The 24,210-nt window shown below is 59.0% G+C and overlaps 1 protein-coding gene across 3 annotated transcripts; it reads left to right on the plus strand.

The window, feature by feature from the left end:
* On the plus strand, nt 1–24,132 carry PALM (paralemmin). 3 transcript variants are annotated; one of them, XM_064479599.1, is made up of 9 exons: nt 1–81; nt 10,301–10,352; nt 10,753–10,833; nt 11,027–11,157; nt 12,654–12,807; nt 14,408–14,429; nt 15,611–15,670; nt 17,941–18,072; nt 22,057–24,132. In XM_064479599.1, exons 1-9 carry the CDS (start codon nt 77–79, stop codon nt 22,578–22,580), a joined length of 1,161 nt encoding a protein of 386 aa, XP_064335669.1. In that variant the 5' UTR covers nt 1–76; the 3' UTR covers nt 22,581–24,132. The 3 variants fall into 3 exon arrangements, with proteins under 3 accessions (XP_064335669.1, XP_064335670.1, XP_064335668.1); XM_064479598.1 differs by lacking the exon at nt 1–81 and adding an exon at nt 8,600–9,780; XM_064479600.1 differs by lacking the exons at nt 1–81; nt 17,941–18,072 and adding an exon at nt 8,593–9,780.
* Nucleotides 24,133–24,210: the final 78 nt, after the last annotated feature.

The following is a 24,210-nucleotide window of genomic DNA, read 5'->3' on the forward strand; positions in this document are numbered from 1 at the left end:
GCCCTCCCCGCGCGCCCCCGCGCGCCCCGCGCCCGCCCCCGCCCGGCCTCGCGGACCCACGGACCTCGGCGGGGAAATGGAGTGAGTAGGCGCGCTCCGGCCGGGGGCGCCCCGGAGGGAGCCTGAGACCCCCACCCCCCCACCCACGGCCCACCCCCGGGCCGTCGCGGTCCTCGCGTGGGGAGGTGGGTGGCGAGGGGCTTCCGGGACCCCTACTCGGCTGGGGAGGGACACGGGCTGCGCAGTGCCCGCTCGGAGGCCACCCCCTACCCCGCCCTGGCGGCCCACGGGCTAATGGGGACTCGGGAGGCAGCGGCTGGGGGCAGCCCGGGACGCGTGCAGGGTGGGGGTGGGTGCTGTGTCTCTGCCCGCGCCCCAGGGCGGGCCGCGGCCTTCGTCCACCTGTGGGCCCCCAAGCGGGCTCCCTGGGGCCAGGGGGCGACCCCTCCCCATGGCACCGCCGGCTTTGAGCTCACTCCCCCACCCCCAACATGAGCTCGCTGCTCCCTGCTGCCTGGACGCGGGCACCGGCCAGTCCTGCCTTGCCTGACTGCCCTCACCCTGGGCCTCAAGTGCTGTTTGGGGCCCCTGCTAAGGCCGGAGGTCCAGACACCCCAGGTGCCGAGTTCTGTGGAGCCAGGGAGCTTTTCTCCAGGCTTCGGGGTCTGGGTTGGGTGTGAGACCAGAGGTCCTGTACTTTCTGATAGGGGAGCTTGGGTCTCATCCCCTCCTAGGAAAAGTGTCCCCAAGGTGGGGCCCCAAATGGTGTAGCCAAGAGCTGGCTGGCCTGGGTGCGAGCTGGGTGGGCGGCCTGGGTCTAGGGGTCTGGTGAGGAGCTGCTGGGTGGCAGCAGATTCCTGCAGGAGCAGGTGCCCAGTGAGTGTGAGTGGTCATTTCAGACAGAAGTCCTCTGTTCCTGGCATCAGGGAGTCCTCCATGCCCCCACTCCCACAGGTGGGCGCTGGGGGGTTGTGGGGTGTGTTTTTGTGCACAGGGATGGAGAAGGGGTGTCTGGTGTCCCAGCAGCCCGCCTGCCCTGTCCCGGGGCCAGCGGCTGCCCCACTCTGGGCTAGGTCCCCACCCAGCCCGAGGCCCAGACACGGAGGTCCAGCCAGCCCACCCTGCCTGGCTGCCCTGCTCACCCCGCTGGATGTGTTGTCTGAGCCCTCAACTTTCCTCCAGGGATTCACCCGTGACCGCCACACCCGCAGCGGGGTGGGAGCTACCGCCTCCTGCCCTCGCCGGGAAGGAGACACCCATGTCCTCTGCTTCTGAAAGCCAGACAAAGGCCCAGCCCGCTCTCCCCACCCAGCCCGGGAGCCCAGCCAGGGGCTCAGGGGAGCCAGGGCCCAGACCTGTCTGCAACATTCCCCCCACTTGTTTATCTGCTCTGCTCCCCGGGCCCAAGGGGAGCCTCTGGGCCTCCTGACAGCAGGCCCTGGGCAGGGTGTGGCTGTGGGGAGGGGGGCTGCCTCCAGGGAGGAGGGGTGAAGAGGGAGGAAACACCCACCCAGAGCAGAGGAATGAGATGTTCTGGATGGGCCCCATTGTTTCCTTTCCCGCCGTCCCTTTCATTTTCAGTAGGGCTACAGAAGCCCAGAGAGGGGCCACCGCTGCCCCCAGGTCCCAAAGCACAGGGAGGGCCCACGGAGCTTGCCGCCCTATCGCAGGCCTTCTTGGCCTCGGGTCAGATACAGCGCCATGCGCCCCCCACTAGGTGGATCACTGGCTTTTCTGGGTGCAGACGTGCAGCAGGACTTGGTGTTAACCACCCGAACAGTCCTGCGAGGGAGCCGTCCCCTTGGGTTGGCGAAGGGTGGGGTGGCTCCATCTGGTGCCTCCCTGCGTGAGCACCTGCCCCTGGCTCCTCGTCCTCTTCCACGAAGGCAGAGCCAGCTCCAGGCACGGAGGCAATGGCTCCTGGAACGTAATCATTCACCTCCTTCCGTTTCCATGGATTCTGCTGTCAGAGTCACGGGAGATGGTGGCGGTTTGTGGTGGTGCTGGAAAGTTTCTTTTAAAGATAAATTGAAGAATTTGACAACATTTCATTGATTTCAGGATTAAACTAATTTTCGTGAATTTAAGAATGTAAGGAGTTAGCAAAAACTAGCCAAGAACTAAGCAGTGGGGTGGTGGGAGGTGGGTGGTGATGTAAAGCTGGGACAAGGATGGGGCAGGGCGAAGGATGAGACACTGGGCGGGGGTCCGGAGCCAGATGCACATCCGACTGAGGGGGTCGCTGTGCGGCCCCAGGTGAGGGGTGCGGTGCTGCTCCTCTGGGAGCCTCAGGCTTTGGCTAGTAAAGATACTTAAGCTGGGAGCAGCTGTTCTCAGGTGCCAAGGTCCTCATCTGGGGTGAGGGCAAGTCTCGGATGCTGGGACGGGAGCAGGGGAGCAGAGTTGGGTCAGGACCCTCCCAGATTCCTTCTCGCCCTGAGGTCTGGACCTTTTCAAGGAGAAAGTCTCCTCTGAGTGCTAACGAGGTCCCACTTGCTAATCTCCCTTTTTAATGAGGAGCAGAACCGGTTAAAAGGCGACTGTATCCAGTGATAATTGAATTTAATAAGTTTTTACTTTCATTGTGTCTTTTTTTTTTTTTTAATGTTTTCCCTCTGATGTTTGTGGCAGTGGCTTCTGGTCTTCATAGTCTTGGTAACAATGTAACATTTCCTAGTACAAAGGAGTTTGATTCAAACAGAGTGAATCTGAAGAGCAGGGACACGCAGGGAGCGCTGGAGATGGTGGCAGGAAAACAGGAAGTTGGTTTGAGAAGTGCAAGCATCGTTGATTTCCCAGTCATTGAGTGAGCACTTGCTGTATACTAGGCTCTGTTCTGAGGGCTCTGTCCATATGACCGTGATTGTTTCTTACAGCAGCCCTGTGAGGGGGGGAAACTGAGGCACAGAGTGGTGATAGAACGTTCCTGGGGCCACGCAGCAGGAAAGTAGTGGTGCTGGGGTTTTCTCCTGGGGTGTCCTTTTAGCTGCCAGGGGAGGGGAGCTTTGTACCTTCCCAGGTCCCAGGGGCTGTGAGCTGGAGGGTGCTCCTGGGTGTCCTGACATTGGCTTTTCAGCCTGGGTGGTCTGCTGGGCCACACAGCAGGTGGCCTTTGTTGCAGTCTGGGTTCCTGGGGGCACCTGCTTCCCCTCCCAGGGACCCCTTCTGTGACTGCTGATTTGGAAGTGGGGCATGGAGAGGGGGTGTCCTGACTCCCCTTCTCTGGGCCTCACTTTTCTTGTCTGGTGAATGGAGACAGAGCCCACCCAGCCCCCTCCTAGACAGGGTGCCACGAGGGGCAGGGCAGGTGCCTTACAATTGGACCCTGTGAGTACCACCTGCAAAGATCTGCTCCAGCCCCGTGGTGAGGCCCATCCTCAAGGGCCTCGTATTTTGATGCAGGGAAACAGGCTGATTTTCTTACAAAACATCACATCACCTTTCTGGAGTCTGCAACCCTATTCCTTCCATCCTTTCTCTATCTGGGAAGCCTGTTGTCTGTTCATTTAAGAAATACTCCCTGCTGACCATTTCGGCCCTGTGCAGGATCAGAGGGGCCTGAAGGAGCCCGTTGGAGGGGTCTTCTTTGAGATGTGAGGAAGGTTTCCTGGTCCATTCTGCCATGGACCTTTTCTGCAAAAGATATTTCAGGGTTTACTCAGGCAGGCAGAAGGGCATACCTGGTGGAGAGTCAGGCCCATGCAAAGGCCCAGAGGTGGGAAGTGTTGAGAGAGGGGTGCATTCTTTGATCTGTGCTCTGGGGATTGGGTCCTCCCGGGCCTGTGGTGCCCAGCTGGGGATTCACAGGGAGCCATGGGTGGTGTCTGAGCAAGAGGGGAGTGAGGTTCCAACTCAGGCACCAGAAAGAGGGGCAGCTGAGGGCCCAGAGTAGGGAGAAGCAAGTCAGGGCTCAGCCTGGATGGGGCAGTGGGGGTAGTTTGGGGAGAAGTGTGGGAGCTGGGAGGACCACCCCCCACCAGCTGGGGTACACACAGGACCCACCCCCACCGGACAACCACCCCCACCCCACATCTGGGTGGGTGCAGATCAGACTTCAGAACTTGGCAGTGGTTGGAGCTGCCTGCAAGGATGATGGCCTGGTCAAGGAGAGATAGCCCAGTCCCTAGATGTGCTGGGAGGCCCAGTGGCCCTGCTCCAGAAGGGTCTTGGGGCAGAATGAGATGGCTGAGTAGTGGTCTTGGTGCCTGAGCGTGCAGGCTTGGGCTGGGGTGCCTGTCTCCAAGGGTTTCAAGCAGGAACCCAGGGCAAGTCAGAGCCCATTGCTGGGACAGCCTAGGCTGGGCTAGGAATTGGGAAGGGTTGCCCAGGCCAGGCCCTGTGGTGGGCAAGACAGGTGAGGACCACCGTGAGAGCAACCTGGACAGAAGCAACAGAGACAGGCCTGGGGGCCCAGCTGGGAGAGCAGGGTGGGAGTGGGGACAGCAGACTTGGAAGGCGCTTCCAGTGACACCTGTCAGGGAGCAGCCAGGTGATGCCCTGGTCAGTCTGTGTTCAAATCCTTCTGACCTGGAGAGTCTCAGGGCAGGGCCAGCAGGACCTTACGATGCCCCACAGGGTGGGCAGGACCCCAGCTCTGACTCCAGCATGGCCCTTGGTGAGAGAGTCAGTATTTCTGCTATATATATGTATGTATTTATTTATTCTTAACCAGCTTTTTTGAGATATTCACACACCACACAATCCTCCTGTTTAAAGTATACAATTCAGTAGTTTTCAGTACATTCACAGAGTTGTATAACCATCACTTCTATCCAGTTCAAGAACATTCCATCACCCCCTGAAAAAAACCCATCCCCATCAGCAGTCACTCCCCACTCACTTCCCCCAGCCCCTGACAACCAGGAACCCCCTCCCTGTGTCTGGGGACTGGCCTGTTCTGGACGCCTCACATCCATGGACTCACACACTGTCCTTCTGTGTCTGCTTCTCTCCCTGAGCACCATGCTCTCAGGGTTGGTCCACGTGGGAGCAGGTGTCATTGTGCCTGATGTTCCCCTTTGTGGATGGATACATTGTGTTTGTCCATCCCTCACCTGATGGGCATTCGGGTTGCTTTATGTATTTATTTATAAGTCACTTTCAGGGTGGTTGAGGCTTGTCTCTTGTCCTCTACTGGATGTGGGGAGCCCAGGTCCTGTTTTAGATAAATTTAACATTTTCTTTAAAGAGAAAAAAAAAAAAAAAAGGAAGCAATTACAGGACAAATGGTCCATGGAGGGTGGCAGGAGTGTGATAAGGATTGGGGAACCTTTGAGGGGCCCTCTTGAGAAATGGAAGGACCCTAATTGACTCGCTGGTCTATTGAACATTTATTGAGTACCTCCTGTGTACCTAGTGTCGGGGACATGGCAGGAACAAAAAGAGACCGTTACTGTCCTCAAGGGGAAATAAACAAAATAAGTAACATGATCAGGTGTTTCCTGGTGGTGAGGGCTGGCAGGGGTGGGGATGGAGGGCATGGAGGTGCTGAGGCTAATTGGGGGGGGGTGTCAGAGGAGGCCTGAGTGAAGAGGTGATATCTGAAGACAGGCCTGAGGGAGTTAGTGAGCCCGTGGAGACCTGGAAGAGAGTGCACCAGGCAGGGAACACAGTCAGTGCAAAGGCTCCGAGGTGGCATGGCATGGCGCTGGGATGTTTGAGGTGGCTGGAGCAGAGTGAGGGGTGGGGAAGGACAGTGGGTGTCTTGGGCTGGTCTCTGCAGCTAAAGCCAGAGAAGGCCCAGGGCAGGGCCAGCTCCTCCCCTCCCCATCCCAGGTTAATGGACAACAGTTTTGCTCTCTTGGGTCTGTGGCCTGCTCTCTCGGTCTCCACCATGGGGGTGACATCTCTCAGCTTTGAACCTTCTAGAAAGTCCATGTCTCATGGGCTGCTTACCTCACCAGTAACAGTAGTAATCCTAGAGGCTCACCTGTGCTGAGTGCTGAGGGGCTTTGAGAAAGAGTAATTCCTTCCTGATGAGGAGAGGAGACCCAGGAAGGCTTCCTGGAAGAGGCAGCTGTGTTTGAGCTGAGCCTGGAGGTGGAGGAAAGAAAGGGGAAGGCAAGAAACTGATGAAGGGTGAGGGGCAAGCCCCTGGGGCTTCTGTGGTGGGCTGAGAGGTGGAGGAAGTGTCTGGAGGGGGAAGGTGCTGGTGGGTCAGGAGGGACAAAGTCCCCACAGGGAGCTGGAAAGCAGCCTCCCCTAACTCCAGCCTCCATCCAGTGAGGGAAGGGGCCCCTGGGCTCCCTCTCACCTCCCCCTCCCCGCGCCCCGTGTGACTCTGCCTCCCCCCACACACAGCCATGGCCAAGGTCGTTGTCAGCTGTTTCCTTTCAATTAGTGCAGGAATGTTCCAGCTCTGGGCTCTACGCCTGCCTGGGCCGGGACCCCCTCATTCCGGCTGGAGCTGCCCCAGCGGGGCGTGGACTCTGGAAAGACAAGCGCGACACCCCCACCCGCCTCCCACCTCCGGCTCCGGCCCCTCCTGCCCGCTGGGTGACCTTGGGCCAGTTGCATAACCTCTCTGGGCCTTTAAAACATAAACGCCCGCAAAGCTAAGGCCTCGCTGGGTTTGGGTCTCATTAGCTCATCTCCTGGAGCCGGATTATCTCACGCGCTTGAAGCCGACGCCCTCGAGCCGCCCACAAGGCTGCTCGAGCCCAGAATTTGCTCCATGTGCCGTAAAAAATAACCGCGCAAGAACCAGACGCCTGCGCGCAGAAGGTGGGCGTCCTGGCGGAGGGCAAGTCTCTCCACCAGCAGCTGCGAGCTGTGGCCCATCGCGCAGCGGAGCCAAGGGAGGGCTCAGAGACGCAAGTGACTTGCCCGGGTCACACAGCCAGCGGGGAAAACTGACCCGCTGCTCTAACCCCTCCCCAGTGCTTTTTAGCCAAAACTCAGCTTCTCTGCCCAGCTTCTAAGATTTTTTGTAATCTGGCCCTGCTTCCCTGAGCGGAAGTGAGAGTCTCCACCATCCTGTTGACCATCCTGCACCCTCCAACCCCTGCTGCGCTCTGCCCCCCGCCAGACCTCCGGGAGACCCTGCACTCAGTGCGCTCCGGAGCCTGCCTGGGTCCAGGTCCTCGCTCCACCGTTCTGATGCTTCAGTTCATTCATTGATAAAACGGCCATAATCATCCCACGTGCCTCACAGGACCTTCAGGAGGTTGGAGGCTTAGCAAATATTTACAGGCCTCGCTCCTCCCCTGACTCAGTTTCCCCTTCTGTAAAGTGAGGGTGAGCCCCGCCCGCAGAAGATGGTGAGCTCTGGAGAGGATGTTCCTATTGTATCACTGTTTTATTAGGGCTCCATCGTCCTATTTTGTTCTATTTTTCGGATTTATGATGTTGAGCTTTATCTTGGCTTGACCTTGGCTGCCTGGCGCCAAGGGTGGGTCCAGACCCTTCCTGGATAGAAGCCCCTCCCTGGGCGCAGCCCTGAAACCAGAAAGGGGATCCCCCTCCCACCGCAGTGGGGGGGTGGGGTAGACCCCATTACCCAACCAAATCCCACCCTATTTAGGCAGCCCCTGAGGCCTGGGGCAGGAATCCCCTCAGCCCCTCAGCCCCCCAGCGCTGGGCCGGGGGCGGGAGATGCTCCGCGCCAGCCCCACCCCCGCGAGACCGCTGGGCCTCGGCGTTGCCGTGGAGATGGCGCGGTTACCAGGGCAACCGCCTCCCGCGGGCCCCGCCATCCATCACCCGCGGCTGCTGCGGCCGCCCGGGGCGGGGCCGGGTGCGACGGCTTTGGCGCCCCCAGGCCTGAGCCCCTTAGGCTGTGACAGCATCACCGGTGGAAAGGGATGGATGTTCTCTTCCTGAGCCGGCCCTCACCTCGCTGTGCCCGCCTGACTTTCCTCTGCCCTGGCTTGGCCCAGCAGGGACTGGCGAGCCCCGCGAGGACACTGCCCTCCTTGTCTCCAAGCCTGCCGAGCTGACCTCACCGCCATCCCTATGTCCCCGTGTCTAGCCTGAACCGCCACCTGGCCGCCAGAATGGGGACCCAACATTAGGTGGCTTGGTCCCTCTGCCTGCCGTGGCCCTGTTTGCCTTGGGGTCTCAGCTGTTCTGCCCCCTCCCCCAACTCTGCCTCCTTCCTGGGTGGGTCCCTGGAGGCCACACTAGAGCTGGGAGAAGGGAAGCCCTATGGTGTGGCCTGGAGCTGGGCAGAAATCCCAGCTCTGCTACTTTCTAGCTGTGTGACTTAAGGCAAGTGACTCACCCTCTCTGGGCCTTGGTTTCCAGCTATGGGAAGAGCATATCAGGCCGAGGGAACAAGTGCAAAGGCCCTGAGGTAGGAGTAGGTTTGGTGCAGTTTGGGCACATCCCGGAGGTCCTGGTGGCTGGAACAGAGTGAACAAGAGGAAGAGCCGAGGGCACCAGGGCAGAGAAGTGGATGGAGGCTGGGCAACCCTGGCCTTGTGGCTTCTTTCAAGGGGTGATGGGGGCCAGGGGGGCTTGAGAGCCAGAGAGTGACTGGTTCAGATTCTTGTTTTGAGAAGCTGCCTCTGGTCGTGGGCTGTCAGGGGACAGGGTGGTGGTGAGTAATGGTAGAGGCCTAGGGTGAGGTGAGACAGGTGGGGTTTTCAAGAAGAGAGGGGGTGGGCTGATGTGGGGAACACAGTGGGTGGCCCCCTGCCCAAGTCACCCAGGGTGACTGGGCAGACCTAGAAATCCAGCAGATCTGGCCCTTTAGGAAGGGCAGCTGAGCCATCTAGCTGGATCAAGCCTTTCTTGAACTCCACCCAGCTGAACCTAGCTTCCCTGAGGAAGGAGAGGGGGAAGCTGCAGAGGGTGTGGCTGATACTGCTGGGCCCCTGGGAGGCACAGAGGGGCAGGTGCCTCCTGACAGGAAAGGAGGTGCTGGGTGGGGTCACCTCGCTGGGGCATGGGAGCCAGATGACTTCACAGGCCTCAGCGAGGCCAGGAAACTGAACCTGAGTGGGGCGGACGGATGGGGCACTGCAGCCACAGGATAGATGTCCACTGAGCAGCTGCCTGGCAGGGCAGGGGCTTGGGTTGGGGTAGACACAGTATGTGACTTTGGGCCTACTTCCCTTCTGACCCACAGCAGGAGGAGGGCATAACAGGGAGGGTTTAGATGGGGTGTGCAGGTGGGGTGTGCAGATGGGGAACCGAGGCCAAGGAGGGCAGAGGGTCTTTGGAGGCCCTGGGGTGGCTCCAGACCCTGAGACGAGGCCGAGGGGTGGGCGGGGTCTGAAGGACAGTCTGTGATTTCAGTCCCTGTGAAGATAAGGGGCTTGGGGCAGATGGGAGGGTCTAGCTCCCCCCGTGAGACTAGGCCTCCCATCAGCGCCTCCCAGAGTGGCCCTGTGATCACTGGGATTTGAGGCAGGCAATCTGGAAGCCCCCCACTTGGGCTCAAGAACCCTGCCCTCCCCCCATTTTTGCATTGTCACAGAGGCCCTGGAACCATGAGGTGACTATTAAGCCCATTGCAAAGACTGTTCCAGGCTTGATTGGCGGGAGCATTTCACTCTACACCTACTGTGTGCAGCTCCAGGGACCCACCAGCGACCAGGAAGGGAGGGCCCAGGTGGAGAGGGGGTGCAGGAGAGGGGGGAGGGGCCTAGATGACTCATCCTCCAGGTCCTGGACCCCCTGCTGGCCCCTGTGCCCCACTGGAAGGCCCCAGATCCTCACAGCATGAAGCCCTGTCCCTTTAAGCGCACCTGGCAATACTGACATTTATCCAGCTCCTACTGCATACCAGCTTAAGGCTGAACTGCCTTACATGGGCTCTCAAAAGACATTGACTGGGTGAGAAAGGGAGTTTGGGTTTGAATTTCAAGGGTTGGGAGGTGGGGCTGGTGGGTCCTTCCTCCTCCAAGTGTCCTTCCCAGGGCTGGAGAATGCTTGGTGGGAGGCTGAGGAGGGGTCTGTCTTGATCGGTCTCTCCATCTGGGCAGAAAGGTGATGCAGCTCTTCCTGAGACACTCTTCTCCAGGCTTTGATTCCTGGGGAACTCCTATGCATCCTTCAGAGCCCAGCCTCCAGTGCTCTTTCTTCCCCAAACACTTCTCGGGTCTCTAGATGGAGCCTCACCTCTCCTGTCTCTTGCCCTCTCCCGGATTTATTGGGAAGATTTATCAGGAGAATTAATGAGATTGGATGGATGGAGAGACTGGTGCTGCCTCTGAGGTGGTGGGGAAGGGTCCCACCTGACAGAAGGGAAACTGAGGAGTTCACCCAGCTCAAAGACAAGGGTGGAGATTCAAACCAGATCTGCCGAAAGCAGGGGTAGGTTGGATCCTCGGCCTGACCTTCTCTGTCCCCGCAGGGTCCTGGTGGCAGAGACAACATCCCAGCAGGAGCGGCTTCAGGCCATTGCAGTGAGTTCTCCCCAGTCCCTGAGACAGTGTGGCCAGTGCGGGGAGGCTGGGGAAACCTGGGGTCTCAGGGGCTCCCCACACCCAACCTGGGGCCCCAGGTACTCAGAACCAGGGCGTGGCGAGGGAAACTTGAGTGCCTGAAGGCCTTTCCCACAAAATGGAAATGCAGAGACCCCTTAGTCCTCAGTGTGGATGCTTAGCCCAAAAGTCCTCTTTGACCCCCAGCACAGCCCACCTGCAGTGGGGAAACTGAGGCTGGAGAGCAGGTGGGGGCCCTGGGGGTCACGTGGCTGCCACTGACAGAAAAAGCGAAGTCCTCCTGGGCACAGGCCTGGGTAGTGGAGGCGGGGCGGGGGCTCCATGGCCCACGCCGCCCTGAGCGCCCATGCCGCCCGGTCAGGAGAAGCGGAGGAGGCAAGCAGAGATTGAGAGCAGGCGCCGGCAGCTGGAGGACGACCGGCGGCAGCTGCAGCACCTGAAGGTACGGGGCAGGCGTGCCCCTCGCAAAGCCAGTCTGGGCTTGGGGGGGACAGCAGTGCCCAGGGACCCTGGGCCTCGGCTGGATACAGGGGTTTGGGGGAGCAGGAAAGCTGGGGTGACCCTGACCCCGGGCCCCAACCTTACTCTGACCCCGACTGTGCCCCTGACTTTCACCTTGACTCCTGCTGCCCCAGTCCAAGGCGCTGCGGGAACGCTGGCTGCTGGAGGGGACGCCATCCTCCGCCTCTGAGGGGGACGAGGACATGAGGAGGCAGATGCAGGAGGATGAGCAGAAGGCACGGTTCCTTGAGGGCTCCATCTCCAGGTGGGCGGGGCTGCGGGACCTGCCCCCTGCCGGGTGCTGGGGCTGGGCCGAGGTGGGAGACCCTCAGTGCTCGGGGAACGCGTGGTGGGGGCAGGCCCCCTACCCGGGCCCCAGGGGCTGTGTGCGTCCCCTCCTCCCCTCGCCACCCGGCAGAGCAGGTGTGAGAGGGATGCACAGTCCAGGCGGATCTCCCGTCTCTCGCGTCTCTGAGGATGGGAGCTGCCTGCCTCCCTGGGGGCTTCCTGGCGCCAGCCCAGCTGGCTCTTCCTGGCTCTAATGGAGGCCATGGAGGCCACGGAGGCCCAGGCAGCTGGGCCTGCAGGAAGCCGGGGGAGGGGGCAGGCTGGGGAAAGTGACCATCCCATCTCCCTGGGCTGGGACAAAAGGCCCAGAGCAGTTTCCAGGCACGCAGGTGGGCAGGCGGGAGGCCCAGGCTCAGTCCTGGGGCCGCGGGGTCAGGCGGAGGGAAGTGACAGCCAAAATTCCAAATGTCCGCTGGGCCAGGGAGGCCCAGAGATATGTGCCAGCTCTAGGCCCCACCATAGGCACCTCCAGATCCCATCCAGATGTGTCTGGTTTGGGAAAAAGTTGGGGACTGGCAGCTGGGGTCCCCACCTTGGCCTCAGCTTCCCCATGGGTGACCTGTGCGCCTGGAAGGAGATGGGGCTGCGCTGCATCTGGGAAAGACAGCAGGGACTGACCAGGCAGAGGGGCACTGGCAGGTGGGATGGAAGGTCGGTGGGAGTGACCAGCCACCGGGGCTGGGACAAGGTGGGCTCCTGGCCATCCCACCTGCTGGGTGCCTCCCTGGGCAGGGGGAGGGTCTCCCATATGCCCTACTGGATGGCTGGCTTCTGGGGGCCTTGGCTTTCTTCCTTTTGGGGCAACCCATTCCTCAGGTGATTCCATTACCTGCATTTTGCCCGCTCAGTGTTCCGGCCTGGACGCCTCCTCCAGGAAGCCCACCAGGCTGACCCTGCTGTATCCATCTTGCTGATCTGGGCTCACTGTGTTAGGGGCGGCAGACTCACTCCCCTCAGTCTGTCCTGAGCCTCCAGAGAGAATGCCCCCCTCACCCCCAGGCTGAGTGCCTTTAACACCTGCAGCCCAAAGCCTCAGGCCGGTGACACCTCGGTGGGAGTGAATATGCCAGTTTTGTTTTCACTGGGTGTACGGGCACCGTTATCTTCCAATACTTGGAAAGTGAAGTGATCTTTCCAGTTTCCCTGGAGAGATAAAACCTCCTGTAAAGATAAATGTATCTGAGTGGAAAAAAAGGAGAATCTCTTGGTAGCAGACAGAGGGGTGAACCCCAGCCCCAGGGAAGGGACCCATGGACCCGCCAGCCCAGGTTCAGGCCCCGCCTCTGGCCCTTGCTGGCTGCCCACATTCTCTGTCATGCCTGTTTCCCTACATGTGAGCAGGAGTGAGGCAGCCCCCGGGGCTTTTAGCGAACATCCAAGGCCAGGGGGCCTTACCTCCTGCACCCTTCCCAGGTTGGAGAAGGAGATTGAGGAGCTGGAGAACCCCGATGCGCTGCCTGCCACCAAGGAGGGCACAGCAGCCCCGAGCCCAGCCCGCGCCCCGGCCCCAGCCCCGCCCCCGGCCCAGGAGGACCAGAAGGCAGAGGTGGTGCTGAATTCTCGGCAGGTAAGAGGTGATGGTTCCAGGGGTGCCACCCTGCTGGCCCCGCCCCAAAGATGTTCCAGCGCCTCCCCGTGGCTGTGGCCGGTGGCTCGAGCAGATGTTAAAGCCTTTGAATCCCAGCCTGGCCACCTCCCTGCCGTGTGCCCTGTGCACGGTGCTTTGCCTCCCTGGGCCTGTTTCCCCGCCCTCTGGGGGGTGTCACGGAAGTAAGTCAGTCAGTAGATGGCAGCGCTTCACTGGTAGAGAGTTTTCCCCAAATACCACCTGCTTCTTGTCATCCTTATGTTCCTCGAGCACAACAGGTGTCACCTGTCTAATCCTCAGGATGGCCTGCTTAGGTGGGAGCAGTGTTCCCATTTGGTGGAAGACAAAAACTGAGGCCCAGAGAGGTTGAGAGACTGTCTTAAGGCCACACAGCTGAAGAACGGTCTTTCTTGGGCTCAGCCATGGATTCTGGGGTCTGGCGTCTGTACCAGGCTCTGTTGAAACCGGACCCTAGAACTCTAGACCCAGAGCACATGTCCGCCACAGCATGTTAACACAAATTCTGGAGGCTCCCAACCCCCTTTGTTGTCTTTGGGACTCAGAGGGCCTGGGGGACCCACTTCCTCTCCCCTCACCCATCCTCGCTGTCCCAACCCTGGAGGGGCTTCAGCCAGGAGATGCCACCCCATCTCAGGGCAGGGCCACGGAAGCCAGCGTCCCTGTTTCTGTCCTGGTCCATCACCAACTGCTGTTTGAGGGCCTTGTTCTGGAGCCTGCAGACTGGCCCTCATTTCTTGTGTCGGCTTGGTTGTGGCAGACCAGGAGGACACAGACCCGGGCCCTGGCCTTCTTGGGCTGTGGTTATGCAGGCAGATGCAGATGTATCAGGCCACGCCAACACAGGAAGGCAGTTGGACCTATTGTGGGGGAGCACAGGGCACTGTAGAGTTCCCAGTGAGGTGTCTGATTCATGGGAGGACTGGGCGCCCTTCCCAGAGAAGGTTTTGAAGGCTGAGCAGGAGTTTTCTAGTCAGGGACTCGAGGTGAGAGGGGGTTTCCAGTGAGGGTGATTGAGCACAGACTGGCTGGCATGGTCTTTTCCTTCGTGATGCGTGCCTCCTGTGAGGAGACAGATACTGACAGGGCGAGTACCATGGTCACCTGGGGGACAGCCACGGGATGGGGGGCGGGGAGCCACCTTTTGATTGGGATTGGGTGGTCAGGGAGCTGAGCAAGGAGCTGGCCAAGCAGAAATCCAGGAAGGGCCTTCCAAGTGGAAGGACATTGCACACAAAGGCCCTGGGACAGCAAGGAGGCCAGAGAGGCCAGAGGTGGGAGGCAGAGGGAGAGGCCAGTGGGCAGGGCTCTGCTGACCCAGGGCCTGGGGGTCACCAGGAAGGGTTGGACTTTGTTTCTGGAAATACTGGGAGCCGCAGGGACTTTTCTGGCTGTCACAGGCTAGAGCAGGGTTGAGGGTAGGTCCAGGAGGAGACGGCACCTGTGATGGGGTCACCGCTGAGCCAGGCCCTCCCCAGGCTCCTGCCCCCCGTGGAGGGGACCCTGGTGAGCGGGAGGGGGCCCTCCGCCACTCCTGACCCCTCTGCCTTCTTTCTTGCAGACACCGGTGGGCACGCCCAAAGGTATGTCGTCTGGAAGGGGCGGCCGGGCCCTAGCGCCCTCTGGTGGCCAGGGAAGGGGTGGCAGGCCAGGGGGTGCCTTCAAGGTGTTACTGTTGCTGATTAAGTAAAACAGTAGCACAGTGGTTCTGGCTGTCCTTGTCCTCAGCAGCTTTGAGCCTGGCCCAGTGCCCAACATGGTCATTTAACGTAATTTTCACAACATCCCTGGGCTGGAGTTTCTGCAGCACCCGTTACAGATGAGGGCTCAGCCTCGACCTGAGGCTCTGGGTCCAGGTGGGGTGCCCCCACCCCCGCCCCAGGGAGCCACACCCACCTGCTCTGAGCTCCTGGGCAGGTGGGTGGGCCTCGGTTTTCACATCTGTAAGATGGGGCCTGTGGGGGGTGAGAAATCACAGTCCTGGCTGTCCGGGAGACCCTGCCCCATTTAAAAGGACAAAGGTCTCACACACACAGACGTGGAAGACCACCATCCAGGAAACAAAGAAAAAAGCTCAAAGTTTGAACTCTGGGACCCATTTTATGCCCCTCATAAGTTTATTGCAGGTATATAAATATACACATTTGCAAGTATTTCCCATGGATACGTGACATTTAAATATATACATTTAGTCATAAGTTTATTAAATGTAATACTAAGTTATTAAGTATGTAAAATTCTACAGCATAAACTATATATTAAAATATATACTAAACATGTCTATTTCTGTGTCTAAAGCATGGAAGGGGAGCCACCAGCCAGGATTGGAGGTGGCAGCCAGAGCGCCTTGGGCCTGATTTGTCATGTGTTAATTATTCACAAGAAGAGAGTGTCTGCTTGTCTTACTGTGGAATTAAAAATTAATAATTAAGAAAAAATCCATGCAGGCCTCTCAGGGATCTTGTGAAAACCATTTGGACCAAGAGATGTACAATGAATGGGCTGTGGGGCTGGAGTGTGTTTTCTTTTTAGGGAGGGAGTCTGTGTGTGTCTGGGGGTTCTGGGCATGCGCACCTGTGTGGAGGGTCTGGGTGTATGCATGTTTAGGGGGAGGGGCCAGGTATCTGGGCAGGTGTGTGGGAGGGTTATCTGGGTGCCTGGGAGTCATTTACACATGTCTGGGAGTGTCCAGGAGTCTGGGGGTAGGGGAGACTGTGTGATCTCTCCTCTGACCTCTGTCTTTCCATCCTTTGCCCCCGAGCAGAGAAGAGAATCTCCAACACCCCCATGAGGATGGTCGAAGGCTCCACCATGATGAAGGCAGGTGGGTTGGCCCTGGGGCTCAGACCTGTGTCCAGCCACCATCCTAGGCCGAGTGGCAGCCCTGGGGGGCCTGGCAGGCCAGGGTGAGGTCGGGTGCAGCAGCACTTGGTGAGCGCTGTGGTTATGGGGGCTGCGGCTAGACCAAGGCCACAGCTCTGAGCCTGGGCAGGGCCTGGGTGCCCCCTCAGCTTTGGCACCTCCGTCACAAGCTGGCCCAGCTTCCCCGAGAAGATGGGCCCCCTCGCATGGCGGCTCTGACCTGACACCCCTCATGGCTTCCATCCCCTTAACCTCGTCGCTCGCTCCTGGGCTCGGTGGGAGCGGCACACGCTCACACACGCCTGCACTCGCTCCCTGCAAACCCCTCCTTCACCACCCTCGGGCTGCCTTTGGGGAGGGAGGGAGTGCCCGTCCCTGGGGGTTACCAAGCAGGGAAGAGTTAGGGTTAGCACTCAGAGTTCTACAAGGTCAGGGTTCAAATCCCTGCTTGATCACATAATCTGGAGGGGTGGGATTGCAGAGCCGTCTTGCCCAGGGCCCAGCACAGACCCCAGTCTGAGTGACAAGTCACAACAAACAGCAGAGCCTTGTTGCTGCCGCCGTTCTTACTAGACTAAGTTTGGAGGCATGAAACCCGGGAGGAGAGTGAAGACCAGGATGTGACCGCATGTGGGGAGGGAGAGGAAGCCCAGGGTGAGGAAGAGGGTGCAGGGGTGTTGCCCCAAGAGGAGGGAGGTGGAGGGTAGCATTTCCCAGAGAAGGAGGGGCACCTGCAAGGCGTCAGTGCCTGTTTGAGTAGCCCTGGCCAGCACTGAGTCAGATGCCCTCACCTGTCCCTTCAGCCAGGGACCTCGTGCAGTACACAACCTGCCTAACTGTACGTCTGACAGTGGGGTCTTAGGCTGTGTAGAGACGTGGTTTTAAATAACAGTCACTCGCTCATTCACTTAGCAGATGCTTGTTGAGCACCTGCTGTGTGCCCAGCATGAGGGGTGCAGCCTGAGCAAACCCATGTTCTGATGGGACGACAACCTGTACGGTTTCCTTATGGAGAAGAGAAGGGAGAGCACGGTGGAGGGGTGGGGAACCTAACTTAGGAGGTGACATTTGAGCAAGGACCCAAAGGAAGTGAGGGAGCAAGGCATGCAGACATCTGGGGCGAGGGCACACCAGGCGGGGGGTACCACCAGTGCCAAGGCGGAGTCGGGACTGTCTGTCAGGTGGGAGGAACCGCGGGGAATTTGGGGGGGAATAAGTGATGGGGAGAGAGGAAGGCAGTGAGGACGAGGAGGTGACCGGGTGGGTCAGGCCACGCAGGGCCCGGAGGTGCGGGAGACTCGGACAGGGTCGCGGGAGCCCTGGAGGCCGGTGGGCCGAGCAAGGACGCGCCCCGTCGGTGCTCACCGGCGCCCTCTGGTGGCGATAGGGAGAACAGGCTGTGGGCAGGGCTGGGAGACCGGGTCAGAGGGGACCGCCTGTCCCGGAGGGGCGGGGTGGGGGGAAGGGATGGTGAGAAGGTGGGGAGGAATAGTGCGGGCAAGCGCTTCCCCCCACCAGCAGGGACTGCAGAGGGACGAGCGGTGAGTGGTCGGGTCTGGGTGTCGTGAAGGCAGCGCCCACAGGGTTTGCAGATGGACAGCGGAGGGGCTGGGGGTGGGGGCGGTGAGACAGGAGGGAGAACGGACACGTCTGTGAGAATGCGCCGGTCAGGGGGGCTCTTGGGCGTGGTGGTGGAGGGGGAGGGGTGGGAGCTGGGGGCCAGGGGCTCACTGCTAGGCCCCGTGTGGTGTTCGTGGTGACGATTTCTGCAGAGCGAGGGCAAATGCTGGAGGTTGATCTCTGGCCCTAGCTGATAAGGACCTCATTCAGTTCAGGAGGGAATCATCCCGTCTTCCCCGTGGAGTGGTCGACTTAGACGTGCAGCGCAGAGCGCGAGCGGGCGGGCAGGCCCGGATGCTGGGCGCACAGGCTTGAGACTCGTGTTCAAATCATGGCTGGAGTGGGCAAGGCATGCCTCTCCAACTGACTGGACTCTAAGGCTTTGCAGACCGAGTGGGGCTGCCAGGGGGCCTCGGAGGCCGAGCAGAGCGATTCAGACCCCACGCCCGCGGCACTCGGGAGCCATGGACGGGCGCTGAGCTGGGGAGGGCCGCATTGAGGGCACCCGCTGCTTGGCTCTGCGCTGCCGGCTCCCCTCCCTGGCTTGGCTGCACCCCGGTGGGGGGCACGTGGGCAGGTGGGCCGCAGCGTAACCGGTGCCTCTCGTGCCAGCCATGTACTCGGTGGAGATCACGGTGGAGAAGGACAAGGTGACCGGGGAGACGCGGGTGCTGTCCAGCGCCACTGTGCTCCCCCGGGAGCGCCTCCCTCAGGGCGTCAAGGTCTACGAGGACGAGACCAAAGGTACGCGCCCCTCTCCCGCCTGGCCAGCGCGGACCCACGCTGGTTTGATGGGGCACCGTCCAGGGCCGGGTCTCATCCCACAGCCCACGGACCTGCGGCCCAGCCTCCCTCCATCTGGGAAACTACCTAGGGGCCTGGCCAGCGCCAGCTGGGCTGCAGGGGCAAATCCTGAGCCAGAGGCACTCAGTCCTGGGAACTTCCCAGCCAGCCAGCCCTTCAATCCCAACCTCACAGATTACTCATTTAAATAATTACTGTTGTGATAAAGACTCCAAAAAAAAAAAAAACAAAAACACCCAGAGATGCAGAGAGGGCCAAGACAGGATCCAGCAGGGCAGGGAGGGGACAGGGAAGGCTCCACAGAGGAGGGGAACAGATACACAGTGGGTGTGGGTACCAGCAAACCTGGGTGAGGACAGCACATGCAAAGGCCCTGAGGTGGGATAGAGTTTGCTGGGCTTCGGGAGGGGGTGGCGAGAAGAGCCCTTGGGGCTGATGCAGAGTGGTGGGGTGGGGACAGAGGCCTTGACAAGGGTGGCAAGGGCCTTGGTGCTGAGGTCTAATCTGGTTTTTAGAGTCCCCTCTTCCAGTGAGGAGACACATGCACAAGGAAGGTGGAGACGGGAGGAGAGGGCAGCCCTGGGGAGAAGTTCCAAAGTGCCTGCCTCTCTCCCCGCTTCCTCTCTCTGTCTCTCTCAATGTAATTCACGTAAGGTAAAATCCACTTTTTTAAACTAAGGAAAACTTTCCTTTAAACCGTGCAGTCCATCAGTATTTAGATGGTCTCATAAACATTGTGGCATTTAAACTTTTGTTTATTTCTGGCATGGCCTGTAGGTTAGTATTCTGTCTATTCTGGGCAATATTCACAGTGATGCTAGAAAAAGGAATGAACCCACCTTAGTAAAGACAGTGTGTTAAGAAGACATTAAAAGGACATTTGGAATCAAGGCAAGTATTGGCCGTCTTCAAGACATGGGGTCCCCAGCACTGATCCCCTGAGTCAGGTGTAAAATTAACACAGCTCAGCTTTAGGGTCCATTAGTGAGTCCAGGAGTGCCACCCTCATGAGAAGATGGAAGACGAAGGGAGAAGATGCAGGACCCCCACCCAATTCAGTGGGTTTTGAAATATTCACCATGTTGTACACCCTCACTATCTGGTTCCAGAATATTTTTCTTCCCCAAGTAGAAACTGCATCCTTTCCCATCCCCATCATGGTAACCTTGAACCCACACTCCATCTCTGTGGACTGGCCTGTTCTGGACGTCTCACATCACTGGACTCACACACTGTGTGCCTTGTGTGTCTGGTTCTCACTGAGCATCGGTCCTCCAGGTCCATCCACATGGTAGCCAGTGCCAGTGCTTCTCTCTTTTTCACGGCTGAGTGAAATTCCCGTGTGAGGATGGACCACATTTTGTTTATCCAGGCATCAGCTGATAGACATTTAGGATGTTTCTACTTTTCGGTTTTGTGCTATACAGGTTTTTGTGTGGGCGTATGTTTTCATTTCTCTTGGTTAATACCTAGGAGTCGAATTGCTGAGTCATGGTGACTCTATGTTTAACCATTTGAGGAACTTCTGGGGTGTTTCTGCAGCGGCTGTACCATTTTCCTTTCCCACCAGCCATGCATGAGGGTTTCGATTTCTCCACATCCTCAACAACCCTTGTTATTGAACATTTAAAAGTTATTATTATTATTATTATTGTCGTCCTGGTGGGGTTGAAGTGATACCTCGTTGTGGTTTTGATTTCCAAAGAGGTTGTTCAGGCCTCTGGGATGTCCAGAATGCTACTAGAGGGGTCCTGTCACAGCCCAGCCCTGTTGTGGTTTGGGGCTGTCGACCCAGGTGGAATCCTGGCTCCAGCTCTCACCAGCTATGTGGTTCTGGGCAAGTCCCAACTGCCCCGATGACAGCACAGGGCCAAGGGGCAGAGGATCCCTGTGCTCACAGAATGTCCTCACCTTGGCCACTGAGCCCAGCCTGGCCTAACCCCTAGGGATTCAGGACCTGACCAGACTGGCCTCTGGTTGCTTAGCAGTGGGAAAGTGATCCGTTTCCATGGCAGCCAAGGGCTCAGATTCCTACGCTGGGGCAGTGGCCAGTGGGAAATACCTAGCTTGATTCTTTGTGACCCAGGCACAACCACACCTGGGCCTCCAGTTCAAAGTCACCACAAGGCCTTGAAGCGTGGGCACCCCTCTCCAGGGATATGGAAACTGAGAGTGGAAAGCACTTTCTTTCTGGGCAGAAGCCAGAAGCCGGAGCCCTGACCCTTGGCCCGGGAGGAGATGAGTCCCTGGGGCACCTGGTGTGTCTCTCCCTCCCTCCCTCCCTCCCTAAGCAACTGGGAAGCAGTGTTTCTAGAAGGAGTTAGCCAGGCTGTGATCTGGGGCTGGCGTTGGACTGTGGCCGGGACTCCTCCCAGGTGCTGAAGTCCAGTCCTTAGAGACTGCAGTTCAGCTTAGAAAATGACAACTCAGAGAGACACAGATGACAAAAGCTGGAGAGATTTGGAAAATACTGCTTAACAAGTTTGATTGCATGTATAAAACTCTGCCCAATCGAGAATGCACATTATTTTCGTAAACACAATGAGAGCATTTTCAGAAAGTGACTATGTCCTGTTATGAAGTTTATATCTTACGTCTGTGTTCCTGGACCACAGAGCCCCACTCTCCTCAAGTTAGAAACACTCTTCTAAATAAATCTTGACTTAAAGAAGCAATCAATCAAAATATCAAAATGGAAATTATAAACTACACTTGAAAGACAATGACATACAGTAATCCATGAGCTGCAGCCAAAGCAGAATTCAGAGGAAAAGGTATAGCCTTCAGGATGCTTACTAGAAAACAAAGACTGGGTGGATGAACCAAAGTTTAACTGAAGGTTATCTACATGAACTCAATGGGGGGAGGGGGTCAGAACCCCTGCAACTCCTTGTCTACATGAACTCAATGGGGGGGGGTCAGAACCCCTGCAACTCCTTGTCTACATGAACTCAATGGGGGGGGGGTCAGAACCCCTGCAACTCCTTGTCTACATGAACTCAATGGGGGGGGGGGGGGGTCAGAACCCCTGCAACTCCTTGTCTACATGAACTCAATGGGGGGGGGTCAGAACCCCTGCAACTCCTTGTCTATATGAACTCAATGGGGGGGGGTCAGAACCCCTGCAACTCCTTGTCTACATGAACTCAATGGGGGGGGTCAGAACCCCTGCAACTCCTTGTCTACATGAACTCAATGGGGGGGGGTCAGAACCCCTGCAACTCCTTGTCTACATGAACTCAATGGGGGGGGGTCAGAACCCCTGCAACTCCTTGTCTACATGAACTCAATGGGGGGGGTCAGAACCCCTGCAACTCCTTGTCTACATGAACTCAATGGGGGGGGTCAGAACCCCTGCAACTCCTTGTCTATATGAACTCAATGGGGGGGGTCAGAACCCCTGCAACTCCTTGTCTACATGAACTCAATGGGGGGGGGGTCAGAACCCCTGCAACTCCTCACGCAGGGAAATGTGCGTAGACTGGGAGAAAGAGCAGGGCCCAGCCCAGGCCAGCTGTGTGACCTTGGGCTAGTTACTTCCCTTCTGTGAACTCCATTGTCACCAACTTTGCAACAGCAAAAAAACAGACCTACTTTGCAGGGCGATCAGGTGGGTGCCAGTTGGCTGGGGAATATGAAGACGCTTCAAGATGCAAGACAATGAAAAATGAGCTCATTTTTTCCTTCTTGGTTCCTATAAATTCTCCTCTGTGCATCAGTTTGTCTGCATCCGCAGATCCCAATAGGAGTTCTAATTGTCGATCAGTTCTAAAGGTTTAATTTAGTTTATGATTTTCCTTTTGCCGAGGGATGGCTCTCAGCCCTACCAGCCTTTCCCTTCTGTCTGGGAACCAACTCATTCTCTCTCTCTCTCTCTCTCTCTCTCTCTCTCTTCCTCTTCCCCACCCCGCCTCCCCCTGCCAGTGGTCCATGCCGTGGATGGCACTGCGGAGAATGGGATCCACCCCCTGAGCTCCTCTGAGGTGGACGAACTCATCCACAAGGCAGACGAGGTCACGCTGAGCGAAGCGGGGTCCGCGGCAGGGCCAGTGGAGCCCCGGGGACCACCGTCGGAGGAGGCCATCCGGACCACGCCCTCTAGGCGGGAGATCACGGGAGTTCAGGCCCAGCCGGGAGAGGCCATGCCGGGCATCCAGCCCGGCCAGGAGCCCCCAGTCACCATGATCTTCATGGGTTACCAGAGCGTGGAGGATGAGGCCGAGACCCAGAAGGTGCTGGGCTTGCAGGACACCGTCACCGCGGAGCTGGTGGTCATCGAAGACGCAGCCGAGCCCAAGGAGCCTGCCCCGCCCAACGGCAGTGCGGCCGAGCCCCCCGCCACTGAGGGCTCCAGAGAGGAGAACCAGGTCGGGCCTGAGGCCCCCGCCAGTGACGCCCAGGACCTCGACATGAAGAAGCAGCGCTGTAAATGCTGCTCCATCATGTGAACCGCCCGGCCCCCCAGACCCCGGCCCTGCCTCTGCACCGGACACCCACAGCCTGGCCCTCACAGCGCCCGCCCGCCCTCCACCCGCAGTCATGGGCCCAGGACGCGCTGTGTCGTCACGTGTTCCTCCTGAGTTGTCTTTCACTGGAAAGAGAGGGTCAGGGGTCCCCCGTCCCGTCACCACACCCCACACCCCTAAACCACTGAGCCGTGCACCCATGCCTGGTAGGAGAAACACGGACGTTCCCGCTTCTCCCTGCACGAGGGCGCCTCACGTGGCGGCAGCTCCACAAGGTGGCTCTAACCCACAGCGGTCCTGGCCGATGTGACCCGCGGCCTCCACACAGCCCCAGGCCAAGCTGCCACCTCTGGGCCTCCTGCCTGTGCCTTCCTGCCACCTCCAATGAGGTCCCTGAGGGGACACCCTGCCAGAGAGGGACCTGGGGAGCCAGGGGTTCCGGGGGACTGCTCTGTCCCCACTCAGCCTCTGAAAGTGGAGGCCGAGGCACTGGGTCTGGATCTTGGGCAGTCGGGGTGAGGCTGTGCCTCTCTAGGGAGACCAGGCTCGAAGTCTTAGAATGGAGCACGGGCCCCTCGGGACACCCCCAGCCTCATGTGCCCCTCCCCCCACACACTCTTTGGCGCAGCCAGCAGATGATGGAACCTGGGAAGGGGAGCCCTGGGGATACGCCTCCCATTTGGGAAGGGTGTGACCCCTGTGTCGTCTTCTGGCCAGGCCAGGCCAGGGGTCTTTGAGCTGCCTCCTGTACAAGGCAGGGCCACGTGAGCCCTTTCTTGTCCTGAGCTCCCATCCCCACTGGGCCCTCCTTCCTCCTGGTGCTAATTTGGGGACCTTGGGGGGGCTGCCCCCGGCCCCTTCTCCAGCCTGCCTGGACCAGGATCCTGGGTCTCCCCAACCATAGCCCAGAGATCAGGCCCACCGCCAGCTCTGCTGGGCTTGGCGCATTCTGGGCAGTGGAGGGGGACTTAGCCCAGGGCAGGGAGCATCCCCTGGTTTGCAGCTGGAGACCGCCATTTGCTGCCCAGCCTGATGTGCGCCTGCCCCCCTCACTGGAAGGGGTGAGGGGCAAGGGGCTCCCCTCCTGGGAGCAGCTGACACCCAGAGATGTACACACATCTCCCTGGTTGCAGCCACACTCGTCCCCAGAGGCACATTCATGCACGTGCTCACAGCCCCTCTCGTGTGGGCTGTGGACAAACAGGCCCCATCACAGCCCCTCCCCCAGGAGACTGCAGCCCGGTGCCCAGGGCACAGGCTGCTCCTGCCTCAGGAGGGTGGGTGCAGGGGCTGCCCTGGACCACAGCCTGGGTCCCCATCTCAGCTCTGCCCCTGGTGGCTGGGAGGAGAGACCCTCTCTGAGGCGACCCTGGGCAGTGGCCGTGGAATACCCCCCCTACTCGAGTCCACCCGAGTCCTCGAGCTGTGAGCCTCCGCTGAAGTGCCCTTGCCACCCCTCTGCTTTCGATGTGTGATGAGGCCCCGATGTTCTTGACTTTCCCAGAGAAGCAAATAAACAGTGTGAACAGCCCCAGGACCTGGAGTTCTTGGGTTTCACCTGGGTGGGGAGGGCGTGGCCAGGCCGGGGGTGGGGCCCTGCCAGGGCGGTCTA

The sequence above is a fragment of the Camelus dromedarius genome, chromosome 27 (genome assembly GCF_036321535.1).
Source record: "Camelus dromedarius isolate mCamDro1 chromosome 27, mCamDro1.pat, whole genome shotgun sequence".
NCBI classification, from domain to species: domain Eukaryota; kingdom Metazoa; phylum Chordata; class Mammalia; order Artiodactyla; family Camelidae; genus Camelus; species Camelus dromedarius.

What these genes read in the sequence shown, in the direction of transcription:
- PALM (XM_064479598.1), top strand. Translation starts at nt 9,755, where the DNA reads ATGGGCTCTCAAAAGACATTGACTGG. An exon ending in TCTCAAAAGACATTGACTGG is followed by an intron (nt 9,781 to 10,300) that starts GTGAGAAAGGGA and finishes CTGTCCCCGCAG; the next exon opens with GGTCCTGGTGGCAGAGACAA. An exon ending in CTCCACCATGATGAAGGCAG is followed by an intron (nt 15,671 to 17,940) that starts GTGGGTTGGCCC and finishes CTCTCGTGCCAG; the next exon opens with CCATGTACTCGGTGGAGATC.